This window comes from Phoenix dactylifera, chromosome 17 (assembly GCF_051530095.1).
Source record: "Phoenix dactylifera cultivar Ajwa chromosome 17, Ajwa_hap1_PhDact_Kaust_v1.1, whole genome shotgun sequence".
In the NCBI taxonomy this organism is placed as follows: Eukaryota; Viridiplantae; Streptophyta; class Magnoliopsida; order Arecales; family Arecaceae; genus Phoenix; species Phoenix dactylifera.
In genome coordinates this window covers 13,376,869-13,400,797 of record NC_143206.1, presented here as the reverse complement: position 1 = coordinate 13,400,797, position 23,929 = coordinate 13,376,869, and the positions used below count along the sequence as shown (strand labels likewise).

The 23,929-nt window shown below is 41.6% G+C and overlaps 2 protein-coding genes across 3 annotated transcripts; one reads left to right on the top strand and one right to left on the bottom strand.

Moving 5' to 3' along the window:
• Positions 1 to 5,188: 5,188 nt before the first annotated feature.
• Positions 5,189 to 11,471, bottom strand: LOC103707923 (importin subunit alpha-1a-like). The gene is made up of 6 exons (XM_089928048.1): positions 11,301 to 11,471; positions 10,742 to 10,834; positions 10,502 to 10,633; positions 7,567 to 7,695; positions 7,101 to 7,228; positions 5,189 to 6,990 (listed from the first exon to the last, which is right to left on the bottom strand). The coding sequence occupies exons 1-6, from the start codon at positions 11,469 to 11,471 to the stop codon at positions 6,558 to 6,560; spliced, it is 1,086 nt and encodes a 361-aa protein (XP_089784174.1). The 3' UTR covers positions 5,189 to 6,557.
• Positions 11,472 to 21,823: 10,352 nt separating this feature from the next.
• Positions 21,824 to 23,241, top strand: LOC103707924 (uncharacterized). Of its 2 annotated transcripts, none has more exons than XM_088713372.2 (5): positions 21,824 to 22,193; positions 22,282 to 22,369; positions 22,463 to 22,533; positions 22,630 to 22,686; positions 22,997 to 23,241. In XM_088713372.2, exons 1-5 carry the CDS (start codon positions 22,083 to 22,085, stop codon positions 23,156 to 23,158), a joined length of 489 nt encoding a protein of 162 aa, XP_088569498.2. In that variant the 5' UTR covers positions 21,824 to 22,082; the 3' UTR covers positions 23,159 to 23,241. The 2 variants fall into 2 exon arrangements, with proteins under 2 accessions (XP_088569498.2, XP_008790860.2); XM_008792638.5 differs by having other exon boundaries at positions 21,827 to 22,193; positions 22,994 to 23,241.
• Positions 23,242 to 23,929: the final 688 nt, after the last annotated feature.

Genomic DNA, 23,929 nt, shown 5'->3' with positions numbered 1-23,929 from the left:
ATAGTGGAGGTATAGCCTATAACCAGAGCTTACTTGTGGCACGTGATGCAGTTCATTCTTGGCGACGGTAAGGCATTGACAGGTAGCAGGATATGACCGGAGTAGCATGCGTTGTCCTTGACTGTCGTAGGCCAGCAGGCTAAGCATGGCGTGTTGGCGTCGCAATGTACGGCCACGTAGGAGGGCGGGGGCATGCACATGGGTACGGCCGTTGACTAGGCCATGCCCGTTGAGAAGTGACATCATACATTTGGCGAGGTCGGCTTGATGGGTACCGAGGTGTGCTCGGCAGAGCGCTTCGAGCTTAAGAGTCGGGGCATATTGTTGGAAAGGGCGAGTCGACGAATACAGGAGGCACTCTGAGCTTGGCCGGGGCGAGTTGGCAAATACATGAGGCGCTCCGAGCTTGACCAGGGCGAGTCGGCGAATACAGGAGGCACTTCAAGGTCAAAGAGGCTTTTGGGGCGTACCGAGGGTTACTATGGGCTGCAGTAGCGGAGAAATTCGGCTGAGGTCAACTATGCCTTAGGTAGAATATGGGCTCGGATTGGCTCTTGGCGGGGGCCGATATTCAGCCCGGTCGGTGCTGAGGGCCCATTTAGCCGAAATTGAGCGGTTCGTTTGTTGTGAGTAGAACAATCCGTTTTGCCCCTCATCAGTTCCTACCAAAAGAAATCAGTTCCACATCCAAGCCATTTCTTCCATCTCACCGTCCCTGCTACGAACCCTTTCATACTTTTTTCCCTCTTCCTGAAGCCCAAGTTTGGGAAGGCCCACCCACTCACATGCAGCGCAGCCTTGGATTCCCCATCCATTTCCACCCACATCTCTCCGCTGCCCAATTCCTCTCTCCTCCAACCCACCAAATCCCAGCCACACGTCCCTTATCCCCTCCTCTGATCACATCCATCCATTCACATGCTCCGCCATAAAATAACACCCCTCCGTTGCGGCACATGCTCCTATCTCTTCGATGGTTCGACCCCGCGGACGCCAAGCCGCCGACTTCTGCTTTTTCCCCCTTCTCCCCGCCCGACAGACGTAGACGGAATCTAAAAGACCCTTCACACGTGCGAGTTGCGTCCTCTCTACGCCGACGCTCCTCCTTCCGCCACGTCACCTATCTCCGTTGTAACGTGGGAGCGTGGGTAAAAGCTAAAGCCGTCGGATTAAAAATTTTCCAACCCTTCTTATATCTGATGGCCACGGGGTGGCGTCGCCACTCTCCATCACTCTCTTCTCTCTATCTCGTAAGTGGAGGAGAAAAGGACGCGAGTGCCGCAACTCTCGTTGATGGCGAAACGCCTCGCCGCCCCGTTTTCGTCGTTTCATCTCGCCTTACTGTTACTTCTGGCCGCCTCATCGCCCCCGATCGCGGCGGCGAAGGCCCGGATGAAAGACGACGTCTCGTGCTCAATGTGCTCCTCGTGCGACAACCCATGCCAGCCCGCCGACTCCCCTCCGCCGCCGCCCCCATCCTCCTCGGCCGAGTGCCCGCCGCCGCCGTCATCATCGGGCGGGATCTTCTACTACTCCCCTCCGCCGCCGTCATCCTCGGGCGGGATCCCCTACTACTCCCCTCCGCCGCCCTACGTCTACTCCTCTCCGCCTCCTCCGTCTAGCGGCGGTGGAGGCTCGTACTACCACCCTCCGCCGTCCAACAGATACTACCCGGCGCCGCCGCCCCCGAACCCCTTCTCGCCCTATGTCCCGTTCTACTATTATAGCCCTCCCCCTCCCTCGAAGTCCTACTCGCGGTCTCTTAGCTTGGAGCCTCTTTCCTCCATTCCCCTCCTCCTCCTCCTCCTCTTCTTGTGAGCTCTTTGATCATAGGTCCCGGATCAACAAGACGGAGGACTGGGGAATTTCCGGAGGATTCCCAAAATGGGCTCCTGGGCGTTCCCAAAATGCCCCTCTCTGCTCCCACAAGCGGCGGCGGTGGCGGCACCACGAAGTCTCAACTCCTCTCTCCCGATCTCCGTTTGTAGCCCTCCATTTCCGTTAATTTTTACTTTTATGTAATTTTTGTGATATTATGTTGAATTTTATTGTAATGGAAGGTATAGGAAAAAAAAGAGGGGGAGGGGAGGGGGAAATAATGCAGGAATTTGTTGATGGTGAGAGTAATTATTAGTTAATAAGTGTTCGTAAATAATGTAATGTTTTCTCAGTTTCTCTGATGTTCGGTTGTCTACCTTATTGATGATGCCGGTTTGGTGTGCCGATGGCACGTCTTATGTTTAAATGGATGCTTCTACCGAAAGCGAACGGTTTCATTACTTATTTACCTTTCTCTCCCTTCTTGCTTTTTGTTTCGTGGTGAGGGAGGGACAGACTCGGATGGCTCGCGGCAGGGGCGGTGCAGCGGAAGCGGAGACGGGGATCGGTGGAACGGAATAATGAGAAAAGGATGGTTGTTGGTGGGCTTCACATGGAACGTTAGTGGATGAGGATGTCTCCATGCGAGGGTGACGTGGAGTAATGTCGGCAATCGTTAGGTGTCATTGCTATTAGTTTGGGAACAAAAATCATATGAGGTTGGCATCATAGGAGGAAAGATAAAATCCAAAAATTCTTAACTAATAAACTCCATCAGTCTTCTAATTTAACAAACAAAAAAAATAGTGGCCATCGATATCTTCTTTCTTCCTCATCAAGCTTCTCCTTCTATGCTCTTCTTCATCAAGCCATCTTTTCCATCCGTAATGTTTTTCCCTTCTCCTTTCAAGTCACTTTTTTCCTTCCTTCTAGAAATTGTATATCGATTTACCTAAATGTGTGTACTGGAACGTTTCATGACTATTTGGCTAAATATGAATCACTTGACTATACAATTTATACTAGTGAATATCATGTTCTGAAAACTATGTATTAATTTACCTAAAGATATGTATTGGGTTGCTACTATGCGTACAATCAAAAAGCTTGCAGTATGTATCAGAAAGCCGACAAGTATATATCATTTGGTCATGTAGCGTGACTAGTGAGCATTATATCCTGTAAACTATGTATTGATTTATCTAGAAGTATATATTGGAATATTGGATGACTATATTACTATATGTGTATCAATTAGACAAATGCTATATACTCGTGAAATATAATATTTTGAATACTATATATCAATTCACTGTAACGTATGTATTAGGTTGCTACTAGGTGTGTATCAAAAAAACTTACAATATGTATTAAGAAGTCGATAAGTATTTATCGCTTAATGAGGAAGAAAGAGGATGCGATGGTCTTTCTTTGCACGCAGTCTCTACTGGCACGTAATTTTTTTTTATTTTTTTGAAGTTATGGAATTAACGGACTCTGTTAATAGGAGAAGTTCTATTTCTATTTGACTACTGGGTTTCTCATTAAGATGGTCATAAGAAGAAATCGAGGCAAAAAAGAAAAAATCCCACCCTATACAAAATTAACAACTATAGTTAGCTTTGTTATGAATAGTGTTAGGCATGTATTATGTGCTAGAGAAAGCAAGAACAATTACAATTCTCATATTTAATATAAAAATATATAATTAAATGAATATAGTGTTCTTAGCTGTTACATTTTCTTGCTCATCATAAAAAACTAAAGATTAGTTAAAGATGGGAGTTTATAAGGTTGAAGGGAGGAGAGATGCATGTGTGGAAACCCATTACTTGCTAATGATCAACTACCCTTCATTTGTGGTTTGCCATTACATGATAATTGTTGGCCTCGGAGTACTACTTGCGATAAAGAGGATCATACTTTATAATCTTAAGTTAAACATACTATGATCCAGTCATTGCGGCTGTCCACCTGTAAGCAAAATCTGAATTTAAATCTTTACATGTTTTTTTTCTCAACGTATAATTCTAATAGATGGATGGTGCTCTCATTTTCATTCTTAAAAAGAGAAAGAAAAGATGTTTCCCCATTGAAATTGACCCCCAACATTTCACTATCATTTTTTAATAAATTGTATAAATTAATGCTTTATGATATGACAATTTAAACTACATACTTTATTCAGAGCTGGCCATCTCACACAATCACAGACTGTACACCCTTTAGCGAACATGGAACACATTTATAATTCAAGCATAATATAGGGTATGTATTTACTAGTAAATGCGAAAGATACTAAAGAATAGGAAGGCACTTGCTAGTAAATGAGAAAGATACCAAGGATACTAATATTCCGGTGGACCTCGCATAACATTAGGCTATGACTTTGACATAGATTATAGATGAATGAAAGAGTTTGGAGTGCTTGAAGATGTTGTGCAGAATGCGATCCAATTGTTGACGTCGCAAAAGAAGAACCACCATTTTTTTTCATGCAAAACAAACAACCCAAATCCTTCAATTCATCTGCTCCATAAACCATTAGCCATTCTGGCCTTGGGCAAAGAACCAGGTTAAAGAACTTGCACAAACACAAACTTCAGGGACTGTAACCTAGGGTTATTTGGACACCGATAATATATAAAGTATCGGAGAACAATTTGATTGCCCATTGGTACAATCTTCCATGACCATGAAGATAACTTTGTACCAACAACAGCAGCAATAATCAAATAACTGATAACAACTTACTATGGAACCGAAGAGGTTCTCGATGTCACCAACGAAACCATATGCCAAACCAACACAATTGCTAAAAGAGAAATCGGACTTACAAATGGATAACAGGAGAAGGAAACAACAAAGGCTACAGGAAATTTATATTATTCCTTCCAAGGGAAAAGGCTTAAGGAATTGGTCACGGTTCATTATTTAGCAAGAAAGACCAGCTGCAGCCTGACAGGGTGCCAAGAGTCACAGTTCAGAAAATTACCTCACAAAAGTTTGGAAAGAATCGAGATAATCAAAAGTGTTAAGAACTACAAAAGTAAAGAATTTAAATATTTAATGTAATTAATGCACGCAAGAAGCATGGGAGAATATTTCTAGAATAAATTGTTTATAATTTGAATGAAATACTAAGATCCACGAATAATTGAATATTCTAGTTGATTCACTTGCAAAGACATCGATTTATGAATAGCTGACCATTTCCTGTTTAGTTCATATACTTCAATTATAAATTGGAGAATTCTTTATCAAATAAAAGAATCATAAATTTGAAATAATTCAAAAAATATAGTGACCATGACCAGATTAAGCTGAAACAACAATAACAATAGATGCCATCGACTATCAAGCACAGAACTGAAAACAACAGAACAAATGATATGCTTCATTTGTTTGTTCAATAGGCATCCTTTCCCACATGACAGCCTACAAATGTATGCTTTTCAGGAAGGCCATAATGAGATAAACCAAACCAACAATAATTCTTATAGACCTCACAGAAATCACTCTTTTACTCATGCTAATACAGGATGCAAGAGATTGTAACCGGTGCTTATTGCATGTAACAAGATACTTTGAAATGGAGGTAACCTTCCCTTCACTGGCTTACCCTTTACATCGACAGGTAGGGAACTTGTCTGACCAGATCATCAAATAGCCATAGAAAGGGATAGCGTTTGATGTCTCCATCAGAAAACCCTCTTCATCTGGAGCAGCAATGCCTCGACCACACAAGCAACTGGAATGACAAGACTCGGACCAACATGAGAGGACTCCCCAATTGACCAACGACTTCCCCATCACCATAGCTGGGGCATTGTCCTTCTGGAATCTTTGGGACAGCGTCTACGCGCTTCGACCTACCTTCTTTCAGGCTATTTTCTTTTGTCTTTATTTCACATTTAATATTAGGAGATCTGTAGCATTTACAATTTTATGTTTTAAATTTATTACATGAATAGATTTTTTTGTGCTAGAATAGATTTCTTTTGATGCTAAATAATATACATATATATTATTCTTTTTAAGATTCTCTATCAATTATAATTATAGTTTTACTTGCTTATTTAGGTGATATATTGCTAACAATCCAAAGAAGTATTTGTTTATTTTTTTGTTAGTAATATATAATTCATTGAATTATGACATATTAGATCTTAATTACAATAATTGTTTTGCTAGCACAAAATTAGTAATCAATTATTCTAATAAGATAATAAATTATTCTAATATATAATTTATTAAATTGACATATTAGATCTTAATTACAATAATTATTTTGCTAGCACAAAATTAGTAATCAATTATTCTAATAAGGTAATAAATTATTCTAATATATAATTCCTTGAATTGACATATTAGATCTCAATTATAATAATTCTTTTGTTAGCACAAAATTAGTAATCAATTATTTTAAAAAGATAATAATTTGCTTGACCTCCAAGAGGTTTATCATACCTCCATTTGGACTCCTCAAGAAGTAATTTCCAGATCCATTCAAACTGAAAATTTGAAAATTGGTTAATCCATAATAAGTAATTTAAGTTTGCACTTAGGCTTTTCTAAAAATTGAATTTATGTGATATCTAGTGATTATATCCGCTAACTAATAGTGTCTAAAAGGAGGAAGAACTTTTTTCTTGAATTTTTTCAGAATTGTTCTCTATTTTTTCGTGTCAAAATGAGAGGAAAAAGAGGGATATTTATAGGGTTCCTGGGCCAACGTCTCATTGGCCCAAAAAAGGAAGCATGCACATTTTGGGAACATTATTGCGGACGCGTCTGCGTCTTCTACAGACGCGTCCGCAATCATCCCACGAAGGGCCAGCGGGCGCTGGCGCCAGCGTGCCCACAAGAGAGAGTGCATGCGCGCGCTCGAGACATGCATCTCGGGCCACACGCCAATTAATTTTTCTAACAGCCTTCTCATAGACGTCAGTGTTGTCCTGGCCCCGCAGATTCTCAAGCTTCTCTAGCCCTTCAGCTTCATCAATCATCTGGGCATAGAGATTCAATCCCCTGGTAGTGTCCAAGTTCTTCTCAGCTTCGCCGACCTTCAGTATGTTCTCAAGCCCTTCCAAACAGACTGTAACCCTTCTAGGATCCGGGCAAACAAGAAGTGCACACGAGGGCTTGATGCAGCCTTGGCTCACCAGGAACCTATACTCGACAAATTACAACCAATCATGTCAAGGAGAATAAAAAAAACTTAAGCCTCCAATGTATGAATCTTATTTAAATAGTTAAAGATTAAGTTGGCAGAGACATACTTTATCTGATCATGTGTACCGCCTGAAGTAGCATTTGAAATAGCCCATGCCGCCTCTTTCTTGATATCTAATTCAGCTGTCTGAAGCAAACGTACCAGAGGACCAATGATACCAGCAGTAATTACAGCCTGGCTTAAAGATGCAACAAAAGTTTATGCGTGACAAAGATGGGAAATTATGGCACATTTGATGAGGAGAACAATTTACTGGTAATCAGTTATTAGATTGTTCATCCACAATCAGTTACTTCAGTATGATGTATCAGTTTAGTAACAATGTCTACTCTCAAATATCTTCACTCAAGTACCATATTTCCAAACTAATTTCAAATTTTTGAAGCAACTGATTTATACTCATTAGGAAGATTGCCATAACCTTGGTATCTAAAAGTCAACCAAGTTCTTCTATTAATATATCGTCATCTATAACATTTAAACAACATAAAGTCCGCTTTCTTACACCATACCTGCATCTGGTCCTTGTTTCCAGCAGTAGTATTTAAAATAGTCCAACAGGCTTCCTTCTTGATGCTTTTCTTATGATTTTGTGCCGAAAGATTGAGAAGGAAGGTAAGTGTTTGATGATTGATGACATGCTAGAAGAAAAAGATAAATAAATAAATCACTTGACAAATGGAACTAACACTTTCTATGAGCAAACATGAAAGAATATATGCCAGATGAAATTCATGAGAATGCAAAAAGGTGGCTATGCATGAATATACTACTGGCTAGAGGGATCAGAGCTATATATAGCATGTCTATCTCACAGACAAAGAAGTGAAAAACCAATTCAAAATGTAACAAGTTAACAGAAATACAAAAAGGAGGGGGAAATCCTGAAGCTGGGATCATGCTTAAACTTCCCATATTATAGCTTTGATAAGCAAAAAAATTCATCAGAACAGTCCAACTTTGCCTCTCATAAACAATCTCAATAATCAAAATACAGTGATACACAGAATCGAGCATTTTATTTGCCCAATCTCAATAACCACCACACTTTTTATCTGTTTCTGCTACAAAGCACTTGGGCTGATAACTAGGCTTTGGTCGAGTTGCTCTACCTCCAACCCACGGCCCGATAAATTGTTTAGGTTATGCTGAAAACCCATCCAAGACATAGCCCAAACATTATCTCAAGGATAGAGTTTAAGCCGACTCGAAAGCACATATATAAATAAACCAAGCAGCTAGGGGTGTTTTGAAATGGTTCCAAAAAGGGATGGCAGGAGCGGGTGGAGTATAGTAAGCCTCCCTCTTCATCCTCCTCTCTGTCACCACTCTTATTTTGTCCCCCCTCTAGTCACCTAGGACATCTGTCTCCTTCCGTATTATTTGGAGGCAGAGCTCATCTTGTATAACCCAATCTCGAGACATCTCCAAATTTTAGTAGGTAGAGCACACTGATTCAGTGCAGATCAAGGTTGGGTCAAATGGGATAAGTGAAGCATATTTGTCAGGTTTGCAAAATATTATCATTAGATATTCTCTAATAATATATTCTCATAACTTATCTATTATAAAGTACCAATTCAAGAAAATGGACCATAGACCAGAATTAATGTAAACGGAGAAAACTTGTATTCTTATAAGGACCTAATTAGAAGAAACATGCATGTCAATTATGTAACCACTTTTCCAAGGAATAACAAAATAACATCAATACTTCATCCAAAAAAAAAGAAGAAAAGAAAAAAGTGTAATTCAAGTAATTTTAACAAGAAACTCAAACAAGAAAGAAACAATCAAATTGAAGGTTTAGGTAAACAATCAGACTGCTACAAAAAATAAAGAATCAATCCAAATGTTGAAATTTGTAGCATGTAAACTAAGGTCAACTTCTTAGAGCCCCTTGAGCAGAGATGAGGGAAACTGGGGCTTTATAACCCAAACAACTAGTGACCTTAGTTAACCCTGCCTAATGTCAGGTTGTCGAGCCTGCCACAAGCCTGCGGGCCATGCCAGCATGGTGGGTGGACACACCATGTACAGCGGCCTCCCAGGAGAGCTGGACCCCAGGCAAGACAGCAGAGTCCCAGCCTACATCAAAAAGAAGATCTATGTGGCCTCCTTTTGAAACATGGATCCATCCACTATAGAAAAACCAAAGTGGAAACAGACAAAATCCAAACACTATACAGACAGTGATAGCTGATGAACAGTGAGAACACCAAGATGATATGCAATATGCAACTTATTACTGCAAAACACTATATATACTGACAGATTGTCGTGCTACCAACCAGCCAAGTGTATGTTATGCCAAACTTACAGATTTACAAGTACGGGAACATCTGAGCCAAAAAATTCCTCTGAGGAGCCGACATGCATGCTCATTTCTTACATTTAAGATGTTAACATGTTTCGAATTAGAAGGGAGAAAAGGGCTTAATAGGCAAAACTGTGAAGTATAACTGAACAAAGCTAATACATAACTATGTAAGAATAACATCAATGCATAAATAACTGTGTCATTAGAAGATCATAGTACACCTGTGTGACAGAACTGTGAAGTATGACTGAACAAGACTAATATGTAACAATGTAAGAGCGATACCAAAGTATAAATATTGTCATTAGAAGATCGTAATACACCTGTGTTTGCACATCATCCCCAGTAACAATGTCACCAACAATACAAAAGGCGGGTATAAGAACTGAAGGTGAGGGATGAATGCAAGGACAAAGATTCAAAAACAAAAATTACTTGCGAAAATTGAAAACATGTGCCAAAGAAAAAAAAATCATATCATCAAATTATTCAGGGGAAAAAAATAAAATCACATACAGAAGAAGCTTAACAAGCCAACCGCAGATGCCTGATTCAATTACTGCTTGGATTTTGTCATTTGTACCATCAGAAAGGTATGATAGCGCCCAGCAAGCATCAGTGAGAACTTCCTCATCATTCGAATGGATGAGGTGCTCAAATGCTGGAAGGGCGAGCCTTGTCTGCTCATGAAGAAGAAAAAAAATTCATATAAGCATTGCAAGAGCCATGGCGCTACAGAATACAGAATAACGACACAAACATGCGCTGACAGATAAGCCTCCTCAAACGATGGCTGCGGCTGTCCCCTGCAGAAGTGCGACAAAGTCCAACTGGCATGCCTCAGCATAGAGAGCTAGGCATGCTTGCTAAACCGTGCCAGCAATGGAACCAATGCACCATTGGCAAGCACAAGGTCATGGGATCTTGGAGAATCACCAGCAACATTGCCCAATGCCCACACAGCCTCCAAATGCCAAAAAAGATACAACAATAACAACATAAGTATGCCAAAAACCAGAGACTCCAACCAAGACGATACTATCTACAAGGCTATTTCCAACAATTAATCTTTAATAGTAACACTACTCAAAAAGTCCAACTACTAACAATATCAAGTAATCATATACCTGTTCTCCGACATCATCACTAGGGGAACCTAGGAGCTTCACAAATATCGGCACAGCATCATGATCAACCACAATTTTGGTGTTCTCTGATGTCCCAGAGGCAACGTTAGTTAGCGCCCAAGCAGCTTCAAAGAATCAAACTGCTCGAGTGATCCGAAATAAGTACATACGTAATTATAATCTCAGGTTAATCAAGCAAATTAATGGCAAGATCCACCCATGCAGAATTCCATTGCAGACCTGAAGTTGAGGAAAATCCTTTCTCGTGAGGAACTTAAACAAAGCGTGGAACAACACCAGCCTGGATAACCTCCTCAATGGGAGGGCTTCGCTCTGTTTAAAATTAGTCCATTGCAATCAGTACAAACTTTTACTCCAAAAGATCATAAAAATTCAAACTTTATGATTGATTGAATACCTATCGAAAGCAATTTCCGAAACTGTGTGGTAGCTTGGAGCTGCAAGTTTAGATCACTCGAATAAACTCCAACCAGGTTTCACTGTTTCAGCAAAAAAAATAAACTCCAGCCACAACGGCGGGCAGGCTTTCCAACTAAGATTTACAATACCAAATAAGAAAGATAGAAACTCTATGAGTTCCAAATCAAGCACCCCTACCGCTAATCCAGCATAAGAAAAAAAAATAATGATATAAATCCGCAAAACTCTAGGTTTCTGCAACTGGATTTCCTATTCGATCAAGGATCTGAACTTCATAGATCCCTCAAGGATCCCGACCTGCCGATAAGAACCCTAGAATTATCGATGGAGAAGGGAGGAAATAGAGTAAAGGCGGCACCATTTTCTCCACGGCGGATGCGTGGATGCAGGCGGGGAAGGGCTGGGCCTGCTGCATGCCCTCTAGCCGCTTCTTCTGTAGGCTCCCTCCGCCGCGGACCCTCCTCCGCTTCCACCACACCTTGTACTTGCTCCGGCGGACCTCCACCCACGCGCTCGGCCCCAACGACATAGCTCGCTCCTTCGCCCCCGACAGGGAGAGAGAGGCGAAAGAAAAAGCCTGGACCGAAGGATTGCAAGGACTGAAGGAAGAAAATGAGCCAAACAAAAAGGTTTTTTTTAATCTTTTATTTCAACCGCGAGAGACGAGTAAACACTATTTCGACCCACTCCAAAAGTACGATAGTAGCGACAAAAAATTTCTAAAAGGATCAAAAATTTTAAGGCACCAGCAACTACGACCGCCGAAGAACCAGCAGAAATTTTATTGGGCTCCATCGGATCTGATGAAGGGTGCTTCTCTGGGTATCTTTTGTCGGTTTGTGAAGAATCGGGTAATCTTGATAGCTTCATCGGTTAGTTAAAAACCAGCGATCGCGCGTAGTTTTAACTACCGAGGAGTACTTCGAGAAAAGCCCACGAGCGTTAGGAAAATCTCTGTTGGCGCCACCGGTTTGGCGGGGAGAGTTGATGGCCAGGATGAGATCACAGCCATTGGATGGCCAGGATTCTCCCCTCTCGACCCATGCATCACAGTTGCCAATATATACATCCAAAGCTGTACATGCCCCTCCATCTATTCACCTCCATGACTCTTCTATTACTTTTACTGAAAGTAAATTCTTCTACAAATCCTATGTGTTGAGATAAAAGATTGTGCGTCAGCCATGCAAGACGTCGATTATTCACAACCCTTTGTAAGAGAAACCAACAAAGACACTCGATGAGAATGAGGTTCAAATTTGGTGAGACAAGTATTAGTATTTCTAGCATAACATAAACACCCAAAAGATGCAAGTAATCTAAGGAAGGTAGAGAGTGTAGGAGTGACTAACAAGTGTTTTGCCAAACAAAACAAGGGTAGGCATCTTATTGATAAAATAGAGTATAAGCGAGCTTAAGAGCCACATCGAGAAGATAATAATTTGTGCTTATGTTTGGCTCTCCAATTATGTTAAGGTGCATGGATGCAGATATGTTGGAACAAGATATCATGCTCTTAAAACAATACTTAGAGTATTATTTAACAAGAAATTGAGTCTATTGTCGGTTTGAATGACTGTAACCTAATAATAACGGAAAACCATTTGCCAAAAAATATATGAGACAAGAAAATGTTTTGGATTTATATTTCATCAAAAATACCCAATAACAGCAAGAATAATCACCAAATATGTTTGAAAAAAAAATAAGCATCCAAGCGGGAGGGAGTATGATACCTGTCACGCCCCGAACCCGAACCTAGGCCCGGGACGCTCCAGACGCCGCACACCCGCACGGCGGACCGCACGGGCGTGCAAGGCTGAATAATCAGACACTCAAGTCACAACATCAGATCACAATATCAATACTAAAAATCTATCATTTATGATAATCAAATCAATAATTCAATTTCAAATGCCTCAAATAAAGTTGATGACATTTATTTACAAGATCAATTACTTATGACAAAATGAATCTAAATCTATCTATGTCCAGTGTCATAAGTCCTCTCCTCCCGAATCCCCCATCAATCATCTCCTGCAATTATGTCAAAAACAGGTATGAGCTACAACAGCTCAGTAGGTAACAACATGCATAAAGTCACGATAACATGCATTAAAGCATATGCAATATAACTACAGGTCATGTGCACAAATAAATATGATGATCCGCAAACCAATCCGATACTCAAGTAATATATATATATACCATCTCAGTCTATCATATCACGCATAACATAATCCACAGATCAAACCGCATGACTACGGCCACATCACCCAGTGGCATGGTCACACCGAAGTGTCAACACTCTGCTCCAAATGGAGCCCTGCACCGCAGTGCTGCACCCCAGGGTGCCCAATCTCTGCTCCTCAGAGCATGCTCCGCAGAGCCAAAACACCCCATAGTGCCGGAACTAGTTCCTCATACAAGTCGACAGGGCTAACGTTTCCACCCCATTGGCGGGAATCCTAGACAATAGTCACGCGGTCTCCAAAATCACATCCACAATTTCCAACAATCAAACTTAATATAAACATAAGTTTTCAAAACCAATATCTACATAATAGATTTTCAGATGATCGATTTCCAGTCAAAAACATGCTCCTAAATAATAATGATGCCAAGAATATAAAACATATCAATATGCTGGAAATAATCATACACATATACATAATACATGTAAATCTACTTTGAGCAAAGTTACCTATCTGAGCTCGCTTAAAAATCCCTGCCACAGATATCACGAACCCCTGATTAAACATAAATATTAATTATTTAATTAATTAAGAAACATAATTTAAACTAATTCCAATCCCCTAAACTCCTAAGTTCATAGATCCAAGAATAAGTAAACTAGATCCCAAAAATCAGAATTCTTTAGACCCAAACCAATTGTGGCCCAACACAGATTAGGCCCAAATGAACCAAACCACATTACAGGTCCAAATCAGATCTCGGGCCTAAACCAAACCAGCCCACAAATCCAATCAGACCCAACTCAGCCCAAAAACAGGTCTCTAGCCCAACCCAAACCAGGTCTGATCAGACCAGATTAGACTCAAGTCAGACTAATCCAAATTTCTGACTCAGATCCAAACCATAACCCAAACCCATTCACTCAAATCCAGATCAAACCAAATACAAGGATTAGGTGGAACCGGTTCATAATCTAAACCGGTTCATGGTCTGATCCCCACTTGAGGCACGGATTTCAAAGCCAGGAAAAAACCCAGGCCGAATGAAGAAGAAGAAGAAGAAAGAGAAGAAGAAGAAGAAGAAGAAGGAAGAGAAGAAGAAGAAGAAGAAGAAGAAAGGAAAAGGAAGAAGGGGGGGTGGCTGGTGGTTCCGGTCGGCCCTCGGCGGCCGACCGTGGCCCTCGGCGGCCGACCGTGGCCCTCGGCGGCGGCGCTCGGCCAGCCGCCGTCGGCCATCCCACCTTCACAGGCGGCGCCGGACGGGAAGAAGAAGAGAAGAAGGAGAGAGAGGGAGGAAGAAAAGGGAGGAAAGAGAGGGAGACCGGGGCTGGAAGCCCGGCCCCCGTTCACCCACCTCCGGCCGAACCCATTTCGGCCGGATTGACCCCGGCCGGCCACCGTCGGCCGGTCAAATCCCAAAAATAAACTTCTGAAACAGGGGAATGGAACCCGGTTGGCATCCCTCATTTCTCTCCCCTTAAATCCCCCCCCAAAAAAAAAAATAGGTTACCTTTCTCACCTCTAGTCGTCGACGTGTGGTTCTCCGGCGGCGTTGGCGGCTCCGGCGGCGGCAGCGGCAGCTGCTCTCAAGGAAGGGGAAGAAGATGAAGGAAGGGAAAAACCCAATTTTTTGAGGGGTGGGCTCTCAGGGAAGAGAGAAAGAGAGGGAGAGAGAGAGATAGAGAGGGAGAGGGAAGAGGGGAAGAGGGAAGAGGGAAGAGGGAAGAGGTGGGGGGTGGTGTGCGGAGATCACGCTGGCCGTTCGGCCGGCGTGTTCATCGTGGGAAGACCACGATGAACAGACTGAAGTCGGCATCCATTGCCGACTTCAGTTCATTGGGCCCAAGAATGGGCCCAAATTTCAGGTCCTTACACTCTAACCAACAAAAAAAAAAAATTTCGTCCTCGAAATTAAAAACATACCTCAATCCGAGAACAAGGCTGGATACTTCTCTCTCATCTCCTCCTCCAGCTCCCAGGTGGCTTCTCTCTCACTATGATTGCTCCACTGGACCTTGACATATGGGATAGTGCGTCTTCTCAAGACTTGGTCCTTCCTATCCACTATACGGACAGGCTGCTCCACATATGTAAGATCGGCGCGAAGCTGCAAAGGTGCCACATCAATCACATGATTTGGATCAGCAATATACTTCCTCAGCATGGAGACATGAAATACAGAATGAACTCCCGATAAAGCAGGTGGAAGTGCCAGTCTATAAGCAACAGATCCAACTCTCTCGAGAATCTTGAATGGTCCCACATATCTCGGGGCTGAGCTTACCCCGAACTCCAAATCGCATTACCCCTTTAGAAGGGGACACTCTGAGAAAAACATGATCTCCGATTTGGAATTCCAGATCCCGCCTCCTGATATCAGCATAACTCTTCTGTCTGCTCTGAGCTGCCCGAAGTCGTTCTCTGATCAGCTGAACCTTCTCCACTGTCTGCTGAATAATCTCTGGACCCAGAATTTTCCTCTCCCCCACATCATCCCAACAAATAAGAGATCCATAGAATCAACAACATTCTCTTGAAACTAACTCAAGTATTTCATCATAATGCCTTTTAGATCAAATATTAATGATCTTAACCAGTTTCAAAATAAGTCAAACCACCACACTTCCGCTGCACACTCTGATTTAATTCATTTAATTCTCTAAAGTCACAAAATAATTTCTGACTAAAGTATCACTTTGCATTGAGACTAAGAAACTCCAAATTTCAAATTTCCAAGTAGAACTAGAGCAAAACCTCTAGATCTTTTTGTCCTCAATTTATATAGAGTATAGTTATCATAACTAACCCCCAATCCTTTAGTCAAGTTTAAGGTCACTACGTGATCTCCACAACCTTCTTAGAATCCAAAAATATCTAAGTTTAATTTAAAGGGGGTAATTCTTGTATTCCCTTAGCAATTTAATTAGAAAATCTACATTGATTTTCCTTCCAACAGAATTTACTTCAAATTCAATAGGTTAGATCTGTTGAGCCAATACCACTATGAGTAGGAATTAACTCTATCGATCTCCAGATCTTTCTTCACCAAGATTCTTAACATCCATCAACAATGCTATATATGATAATTCATGTAAACATCTCATGACCGAAGTCTCTACTCAATATGACATCTATTAGTGGCTTCATCAACAATGACAAAAGATCCCTACTCAAATCTTAAATCTAGGCTCGAGTTTTAGATTAACACATCCAATAATCTCCAACAATTATAAGAAAATTCAGGAGCCCAATCCAAACATGCGAATTCAAATAATTAGAATTCTCCCATCAATATGCATACTCTATGGCCTCAAAATAATCAAATACATCCATAGGAAATAGACCTATTTGCAATATCCAACATGCCAACACCAGATATAATCCACATACATTTTCAACTTCGAAGAACGTTCCCTTCAATATTATGAAATCTCCTTAGCTTACTCCAATACTAAATCAACATACAAATCCCACTCTAATAATTAGCAGCAAAACCAAAAGTATGATCACATTAAAACCCCCATCAAATTTGAACTTTCAAATCATTTAAATAATATTTAAACATGGTATACTCGATATGCCATTGTTGACCTATACTTATCTTAGGTCAAACCTCTCTTATCATGATCAAAGACAATTTATACTTTCCTTCCGTATGCATCGAAAACCAAACCGATGCATACATTTTATCACAATGCCCAGTGATCTTACAGCTTAAACACTGAATTTAATTGTCATGTCCTAAGTGGTCATAACCTTAAGCTATGATATATTTCTGTCACGATCCCTAGTGATCTTAAACATATGCTCAGATTCCAACTGGTCACATTTTCCAATAATCTTAAACCTCAAACTTTAGTGCCACTAAGGCCATAGTCCCTAGTGGTCTTAAACCTTAGATTATAATATCATTCTTGTTACAATCTCAAGTGATTATAACCCAAATCTCTGATAGTTTTTCTATCATAATTCTCCACTGATACTCGCCTGAACATAAACCCTAGGATACCTTAACCTTAAGCTCTGATACCACTAAATCTGTCACGCCCCGAACCCGAACCTAGGCCCGGGACGCGCCAGACGCCGCACACCCGCACGGCGGACCGCACGGGCGTGCAAGGCTGAATAATCAGACACTCAAGTCACAACATCAGATCACAATATCAATACTAAAAATCTATCATTTATGATAATCAAATCAATAATTCAATTTCAAATGTCTCAAATAAAGTTGATGACATTTATTTACAAGATCAATTACTTATGACAAAATGAATCTAAATCTATCTATGTCCAGTGTCATAAGTCCTCTCCTCCCGAATCCCCCATCAATCATCTCCTGCAATTATGTCAAAAACAGGTATGAGCTACAACAGCTCAGTAGGTAACAACATGCATAAAGTCACGATAACATGTATTAAAGCATATGCAATATAACTACAGGTCATGTGCACAAATAAATATGATGATCCGCAAACCAATCCGATACTCAAGTAATATATATATATACCATCTCAGTCTATCATATCACGCATAACATAATCCACAGATCAAACCGCATGACTACGGCCACATCACCCAGTGGCATGGTCACACCGAAGTGTCAACACTCTGCTCCAAATGGAGCCCTGCACCGCAGTGCTGCACCTCAGGGTGCCCAATCTCTGCTCCTCAGAGCATGCTCCGCAGAGCCAAAACACCCCATAGTGCCGGAACTAGTTCCTCATACAAGTCGACAGGGCCAACATTTCCACCCCATTGGCGGGAATCCTAGACAATAGTCACGCGGTCTCCAAAATCACATCCACAATTTCCAACAATCAAACTTAATATAAACATAAGTTTTCAAAACCAATATCTACATAATAGATTTTCAGATGATCGATTTTCAGTCAAAAACATGCTCCTAAATAATAATGATGCCAAGAATATAAAACATATCAATATGCTGGAAATAATCATACACATATACATAATACATGTAAATCTACTTTGAGCAAAGTTACCTACCTGAGCTCGCTTAAAAATCCCTGCCACAGATATCACGAACCCCTGATTAAACATAAATATTAATTATTTAATTAATTAAGAAACATAATTTAAACTAATTCCAATCTCCTAAACTCCTAAGTTCATAGATCCAAGAATAAGTAAACTAGATCCCAAAAATCAGAATTCTTTAGACCCAAACCAATTGTGGCCCAACACAGATTAGGCCCAAATGAACCAAACCACATTACAGGTCCAAATCAGATCTCGGGCCTAAACCAAACCAGCCCACAAATCCAATCAGACCCAACTCAGCCCAAAAACAGGTCCCTAGCCCAACCCAAACCAGGTCTGATCAGACCAGATTAGACTCAAGTCAGACTAACCCAAATTTCTGACTCAGATCCAAACCATAACCCAAACCCATTCACTCAAATCCAGATCAAACCAAATACAAGGATTAGGTGGAACCGGTTCATAATCTAAACCGGTTCATGGTCTGATCCCCACTTGAGGCACGGATTTCAAAGCCAGGAAAAAACCCAGGCCGAATGAAGAAGAAGAAGAAGAAAGAGAAGAAGAAGAAGAAGAAGGAAGAGAAGAAGAAGAAGAAGAAGAAGAAAGGAAAAGGAAGAAGGGGGGGGGGGGTGGCTGGTGGTTCCGGTCGGCCCTCGGCGGCCGACCGTGGCCCTCGGCGGCGGCGCTCGGCCAGCCGCCGTCGGCCATCCCACCTTCACAGGCGGCGCCGGACGGGAAGAAGAAGAGAAGAAGGAGAGAGAGGGAGGAAGAAAAGGGAGGAAAGAGAGGGAGACCGGGGCTGGAAGCCCGGCCCCCGTTCACCCACCTCCGGCCGAACCCATTTCGGCCGGATTGACCCCGGCCGGCCACCGTCGGCCGGTCAAATCCCAAAAATAAACTTCTGAAACAGGGGAATGGAACCCGGTTGGCATCCCTCATTTCTCTCCCCTTAAATCCCCAAAAAAAAAAAAATAAATAGGTTACCTTTCTCACCTCTAGTCGTCGACGTGTGGTTCTCCGGCGGCGTTGGCGGCTCCGGCGGCGGCAGCAGCAGCTGCTCTCAAGGAAGGGGAAGAAGATGAAGGAAGGGAAAAACCCAATTTTTTGAGGGGTGAGCTCTCAGGGAAGAGAGAAAGAGAGGGAGAGAGAGAGATAGAGAGGGAGAGGGAAGAGGGGAAGAGGGAAGAGGGAAGAGGGAAGAGGTGGGGGGTGGTGTGCGGAGATCACGCTGGCCGTTCGGCCGGCGTGTTCATCGTGGGAAGACCACGATGAACAGACTGAAGTCGGCATCCATTGCCGACTTCAGTTCATTGGGCCCAAGAATGGGCCCAAATTTCAGGTCCTTACAATACCCTTTCCAAATATCACACCATATCAAATTAAAAGGCGTATCACATTTATTTGAATTAAGTGAAAAAAGGGATCTGCAATGTTTAACTACTATATATGGATCACAAAGCAAATCATCACACACTGAAAGATTAGAAAAGGAAGATAAAATACTTAAGGTTTAAACAAGCGAGAATCTTTGATGCCATAATTCCGTGAGATGATCTTAGAATGCATGTAACAATGAGAGTGTGGCTGGATTGTTGCGGTGGTTATTGGAGAGTTGTTGAAGTCGATATTTTAACTTCATCGATTCCAATCATCTACTTCATGGTCAGATACTAAAAAGGCAAAAACATGGGAAAGAAAATAATGGTACAATTGAGAGCCTTGGTGAGTTGGCTAACCGAAAGAAGATTGTAACTAAACGATGGAACATAGAAGACATCATTTGAGCTTGTCTATCAAACTACATACACCAACATGTGTGATATGAGTGGTATAGCTATTCAACATGCTAACATGTTTGAGTTTTGAAACATTTACTAATGACTCAAGATGGACAGGATGCAAAAGAGTTGGATGGCCCCGAATCAGATTCAAAAATGAGTAGGTGTTATATGGGTGTTACGTTCAAAGATGAGTACGTATTATATGGGTGCTGCATAGCATTTCAACAAAATCATAGAAGAAGTGCAATCAGCATTCAAATTAAATAACTAATGGTATTAGGCTGCAACTATATTTGGTGCCATGTTGGTTGTACAGGAGATTAGAACTATGTGTTATTTGATGCTTCAGGAGATACAGGAGATTTCTTTCGTCGCAAGTGACTATCTATTGGGTGGTGGATCACCCTTGATGATCCAACATCTGGCTTCAATATGGTCGATGATGTTGCATCCTTGGCAAACAGGTTTGGGACATCAGGCAACCGGTCGAGATTGTCTTGACTTTCAAGTACTGCTACCCAAATTAGCAGCTAGGGCTACGACACCAATACTTGAGTCTAAGGTAATTTGAATGCCCTTCTGCCATCATCCTAAAGTAACAGAGATAACAATTAGCTATCATTTGGTAGAAGCTTCTTAGCTAATATTTTGGTGCCAACATAGCTAAAAGCTTCGTTCAATCTCATTAAGAATTGATACACCTTTTACACATGGTGCTCGTTCTTTTTAGAAAGAATCCTATGTGCGTGGTGGTACCTTGGAGGGGGAGACTAGCTTGTCTCATATTTTGCTCCATAGAAGTGAAGTAGGCAACCATATTGTGTTGTAATAAGCTTTCTTTTCAGTTTGTAAATTCTAAAATAATTCTCTCCGAGACAGACAATTTTCAAGATCTACTCATAACTCTGAGTAGTCTTGACATAAGCAACATTGCCATTAAGGTCTTTATTGAGAATATTAAGAATACAAGATAAAACCATATGATTGCATCATTCCCATGCCTTGATAGTAGAGTAACGTGCTGTTGGTTGGGGTAGAGACCAATCTACAAGTTGTAGCTTATTTTTTATTCCAGAAGTTACAATAAGTGCATGCCTCGAAGTACTATAGTTGTATCTACCAAGATTTTGTCGAGTCAATATAGTCTTTGGACCATCAAAGTGATGCAAATAATAAGAGTTGAAGTCATATCCTATACTATTATCATTGTTGATGGTTGGAGACAATTTCTTCGGTGTGCTTATGATGATAGGATGCAAGAAGGAATAAGACTGATTGTAATAGAGAATAATTACTTGCTCTTCTAAATTCTATTTTGTTAAATATATAATATTGTATAATAAAAATTTCATAGTTTCTATAATAGTTAGAGACACAAATCCTATTATCTTAAAAATAGCTATTAGAAATAAAAAATAAGAGAAGCCAGCAACAAATATGAAAATAAATCCAAATGATTGTACATGATTCTAGACAGTTTATATATAGAAACATATTCCAAGGAACATAAAAAGATCAATTCACACATTTGGCTAGGTTGCCTAATAAGAATATAAAAAATCCAAGCCGCAATTATGGAAATAAATTCAATAATTATGAAGAGATGAGAATACACATATATTACAATTTTTTTCAAATGAATCAAATCATATACGTTCATTTATCAATTTTTTTCTAAATAAAAGAACTATGCATGTGCCCATTGCACCAATCTAGCTGCATCCTTCAATCAAAATCATTCGAAATCGACGGCATTCTACGAGCTAGCCATATGCAATTTCACCGTATAAGGATATACATCCATCAGGACAAAATTCCCAAGCAACAGAAAGACATTTCCGTAAATATCCCCCAACAAAGTGGCAATCTTTTGAGAATCAAGAAAAATATCTAGCGAGTGCGAATCTCTGGAATCCTCGCCGGCTCGTAAAATCAGCAAACTTGCCCGCGAGAACCCGGGGACCGAAGAAGATATTTTTTTTCCCGCCCAACCGCAGAAATGGAAATGGAAAAGAGGAAAGCTAATTAGATTTCCGAGAGCCCCCTTCTCCTCCTATAAATCCAATTCCCACCCCTTGCCCCTCCCTTTCCTTCTCGTGCCTCCTCTCGCTCCCTTTCCAGCAGTTCCCCGACGGTCCATGCGATAGATCTCCGGCGATGGACGCCGATGAGGCCGGATCCGACGGCTCCTGTTACTACTCCCTCCTCGGGATTCGGAGGAACGCCTCCTCCTCCGATATACGCACCGCCTATCGCAAGCAAGCCCTCGTATATCCTTCTCCCCCTCTCCCCTTCTTTTTCTCTCCCTGTTCTAATTTTAAGTTTTAGTTATCTTTTCTGATATTTCTTTTTCTAGCAATGGCATCCGGACCGGTGGGCGAAGGACCCGGCGGCGATGGGGGAAGCAAAGCGGCGGTTCCAGCGGATCCAGGAGGCCTACTCTGGTAAGTTCACAAACCCCACCGTGACGGTTTCCGTTACGTTAACTGACGTCCGTTGACGGCGTCTTTGTGGGCCGCGATCTGGTGTTACGGCAGTTCTTTCCGACAAGGGCAAGCGCGCCATGTACGACGCCGGCCTCTACGACCCCCGCGAAGAGGACGACCAGGTATCGGTGTTATATGAGAATTCCAATCTCATTATATTTTTTTAACTAGAATTTGTTGATTTACTTTGAAGTATTAATTTTATTTTCGACGGCTAGGATTTCAGCGATTTCATGCAAGAGATGCTAGCGATGATGGACAGCGTGAAAACGGAGGTAAGCCGCCCTCACCGCCGTAACGCCCAGCGACTCATCAAGTTATTTTTCACCAATCCGGATATATCGCATAGAGATCTATATGCTTGTGTCCAATCTGCTGTCAGCCGTTCCTCGAAACCAGATCTAGCCGTCCATCGAGTTCGGTCGTCCGGTAGTTGGTGAGGGGAACGGGCTATGGTAGTTCCGTGCTTTAGATGCCGAAAATGGCCCTGAGAGGGGTATAGTGGGAAGGAAATTAAGATTTCGCGGCTGATTTGTTTGTTTTTTTTTTTTTTTTTTGATTTTTGGTGGATAAAATGAGAAGAAGCCGGATAGCCTGGAGGACCTGCAGAAGATGCTGGCGGATATAGTGAACGGCGATGGCGGGAGCACCGGATTCGGTGGGCCTCACGACAGCGACGTGCGCCGAAGGCCGTTGGATGCCTCCAATAGGACTCGCGTCGCCCCGCGCCCTGCGATGCGGCGTTGATCTTTCTTTGGGTCCGGTGTACTTAAATAAAAAAATATATTAGAAATTAATAATAAAATGTTGGTGTGGTCTTTTAAATTTAATTTACTCTTTAGTCTCGTGTGTTTATTGGATAATTATGAAACGTCTAATCTTAATGTCTCTAAAATTTTTAACTAAAATCCATATTTTTAATATTTTACCGACACTGCCGGTGGGGTCCAAATGGGTTACTGATGCTTTGTGATTCGCATTTCGGACTCGCGTTGTATCTTTCGCTGGAAAGAATGGCTGGTCTTTCTGCACGATGTTATCCGTCGGATAGCATTTGTACAGATCTCGAGGCACTCCGAGTAAATCTGGAAGCCAACGGTGGATGTGAATCATTCTTTCGCGCGAAAGATACAACCCTGTCCCTGGGTCTTTTTGGGTGGGGTCCAGGTGCTTATCCTTGTGGTCAGATGGAAACTTAGCGGGAAAACGATTTGGATGCAAGTGAATGCCTTTTTACCTTGCTATCTTCAGATAGTATGTTATAAAAGAAAGTGCTAGTGGTGTCGATAGCAAGAGTATTATAAGCCATCAGTGTAGCGGCTGGTGGTGAGCTTAATGGCCCGGGTTACTTAAAATTTAATTAACTGTTGTTTGTGATTTGCATTTTAATTGCATAATTATTTCTGTTTATGCTAGTCGAACCAAACACAAGGATCATCCGTGGTACTCACATGCCTCGCAAAGGAAATTAGGCTGCGGATTGACTTGCAATTTTTATTGTTCCATCGGCTTTAGCAA

Coding starts and splice junctions, on each gene's coding strand:
- LOC103707924 (XM_008792638.5), top strand. CDS start 22,083: ATGGACGCCGATGAGGCCGGATCCGACGGCTCCTGTTACTACTCCCTC. Junction 22,194..22,281: donor CCTATCGCAAGCAAGCCCTC/GTATATCCTTCT, acceptor TTCTTTTTCTAG/CAATGGCATCCGGACCGGTG. Junction 22,534..22,629: donor CCCGCGAAGAGGACGACCAG/GTATCGGTGTTA, acceptor TTCGACGGCTAG/GATTTCAGCGATTTCATGCA.
- LOC103707923 (XM_089928048.1), bottom strand. CDS start 11,471: ATGTCGTTGGGGCCGAGCGCGTGGGTGGAGGTCCGCCGGAGCAAGTAC. Junction 10,634..10,741: donor AGGATTTTCCTCAACTTCAG/GTCTGCAATGGA, acceptor GCAGTTTGATTC/TTTGAAGCTGCTTGGGCGCT. Junction 6,991..7,100: donor GGTACACATGATCAGATAAA/GTATGTCTCTGC, acceptor TGTCGAGTATAG/GTTCCTGGTGAGCCAAGGCT.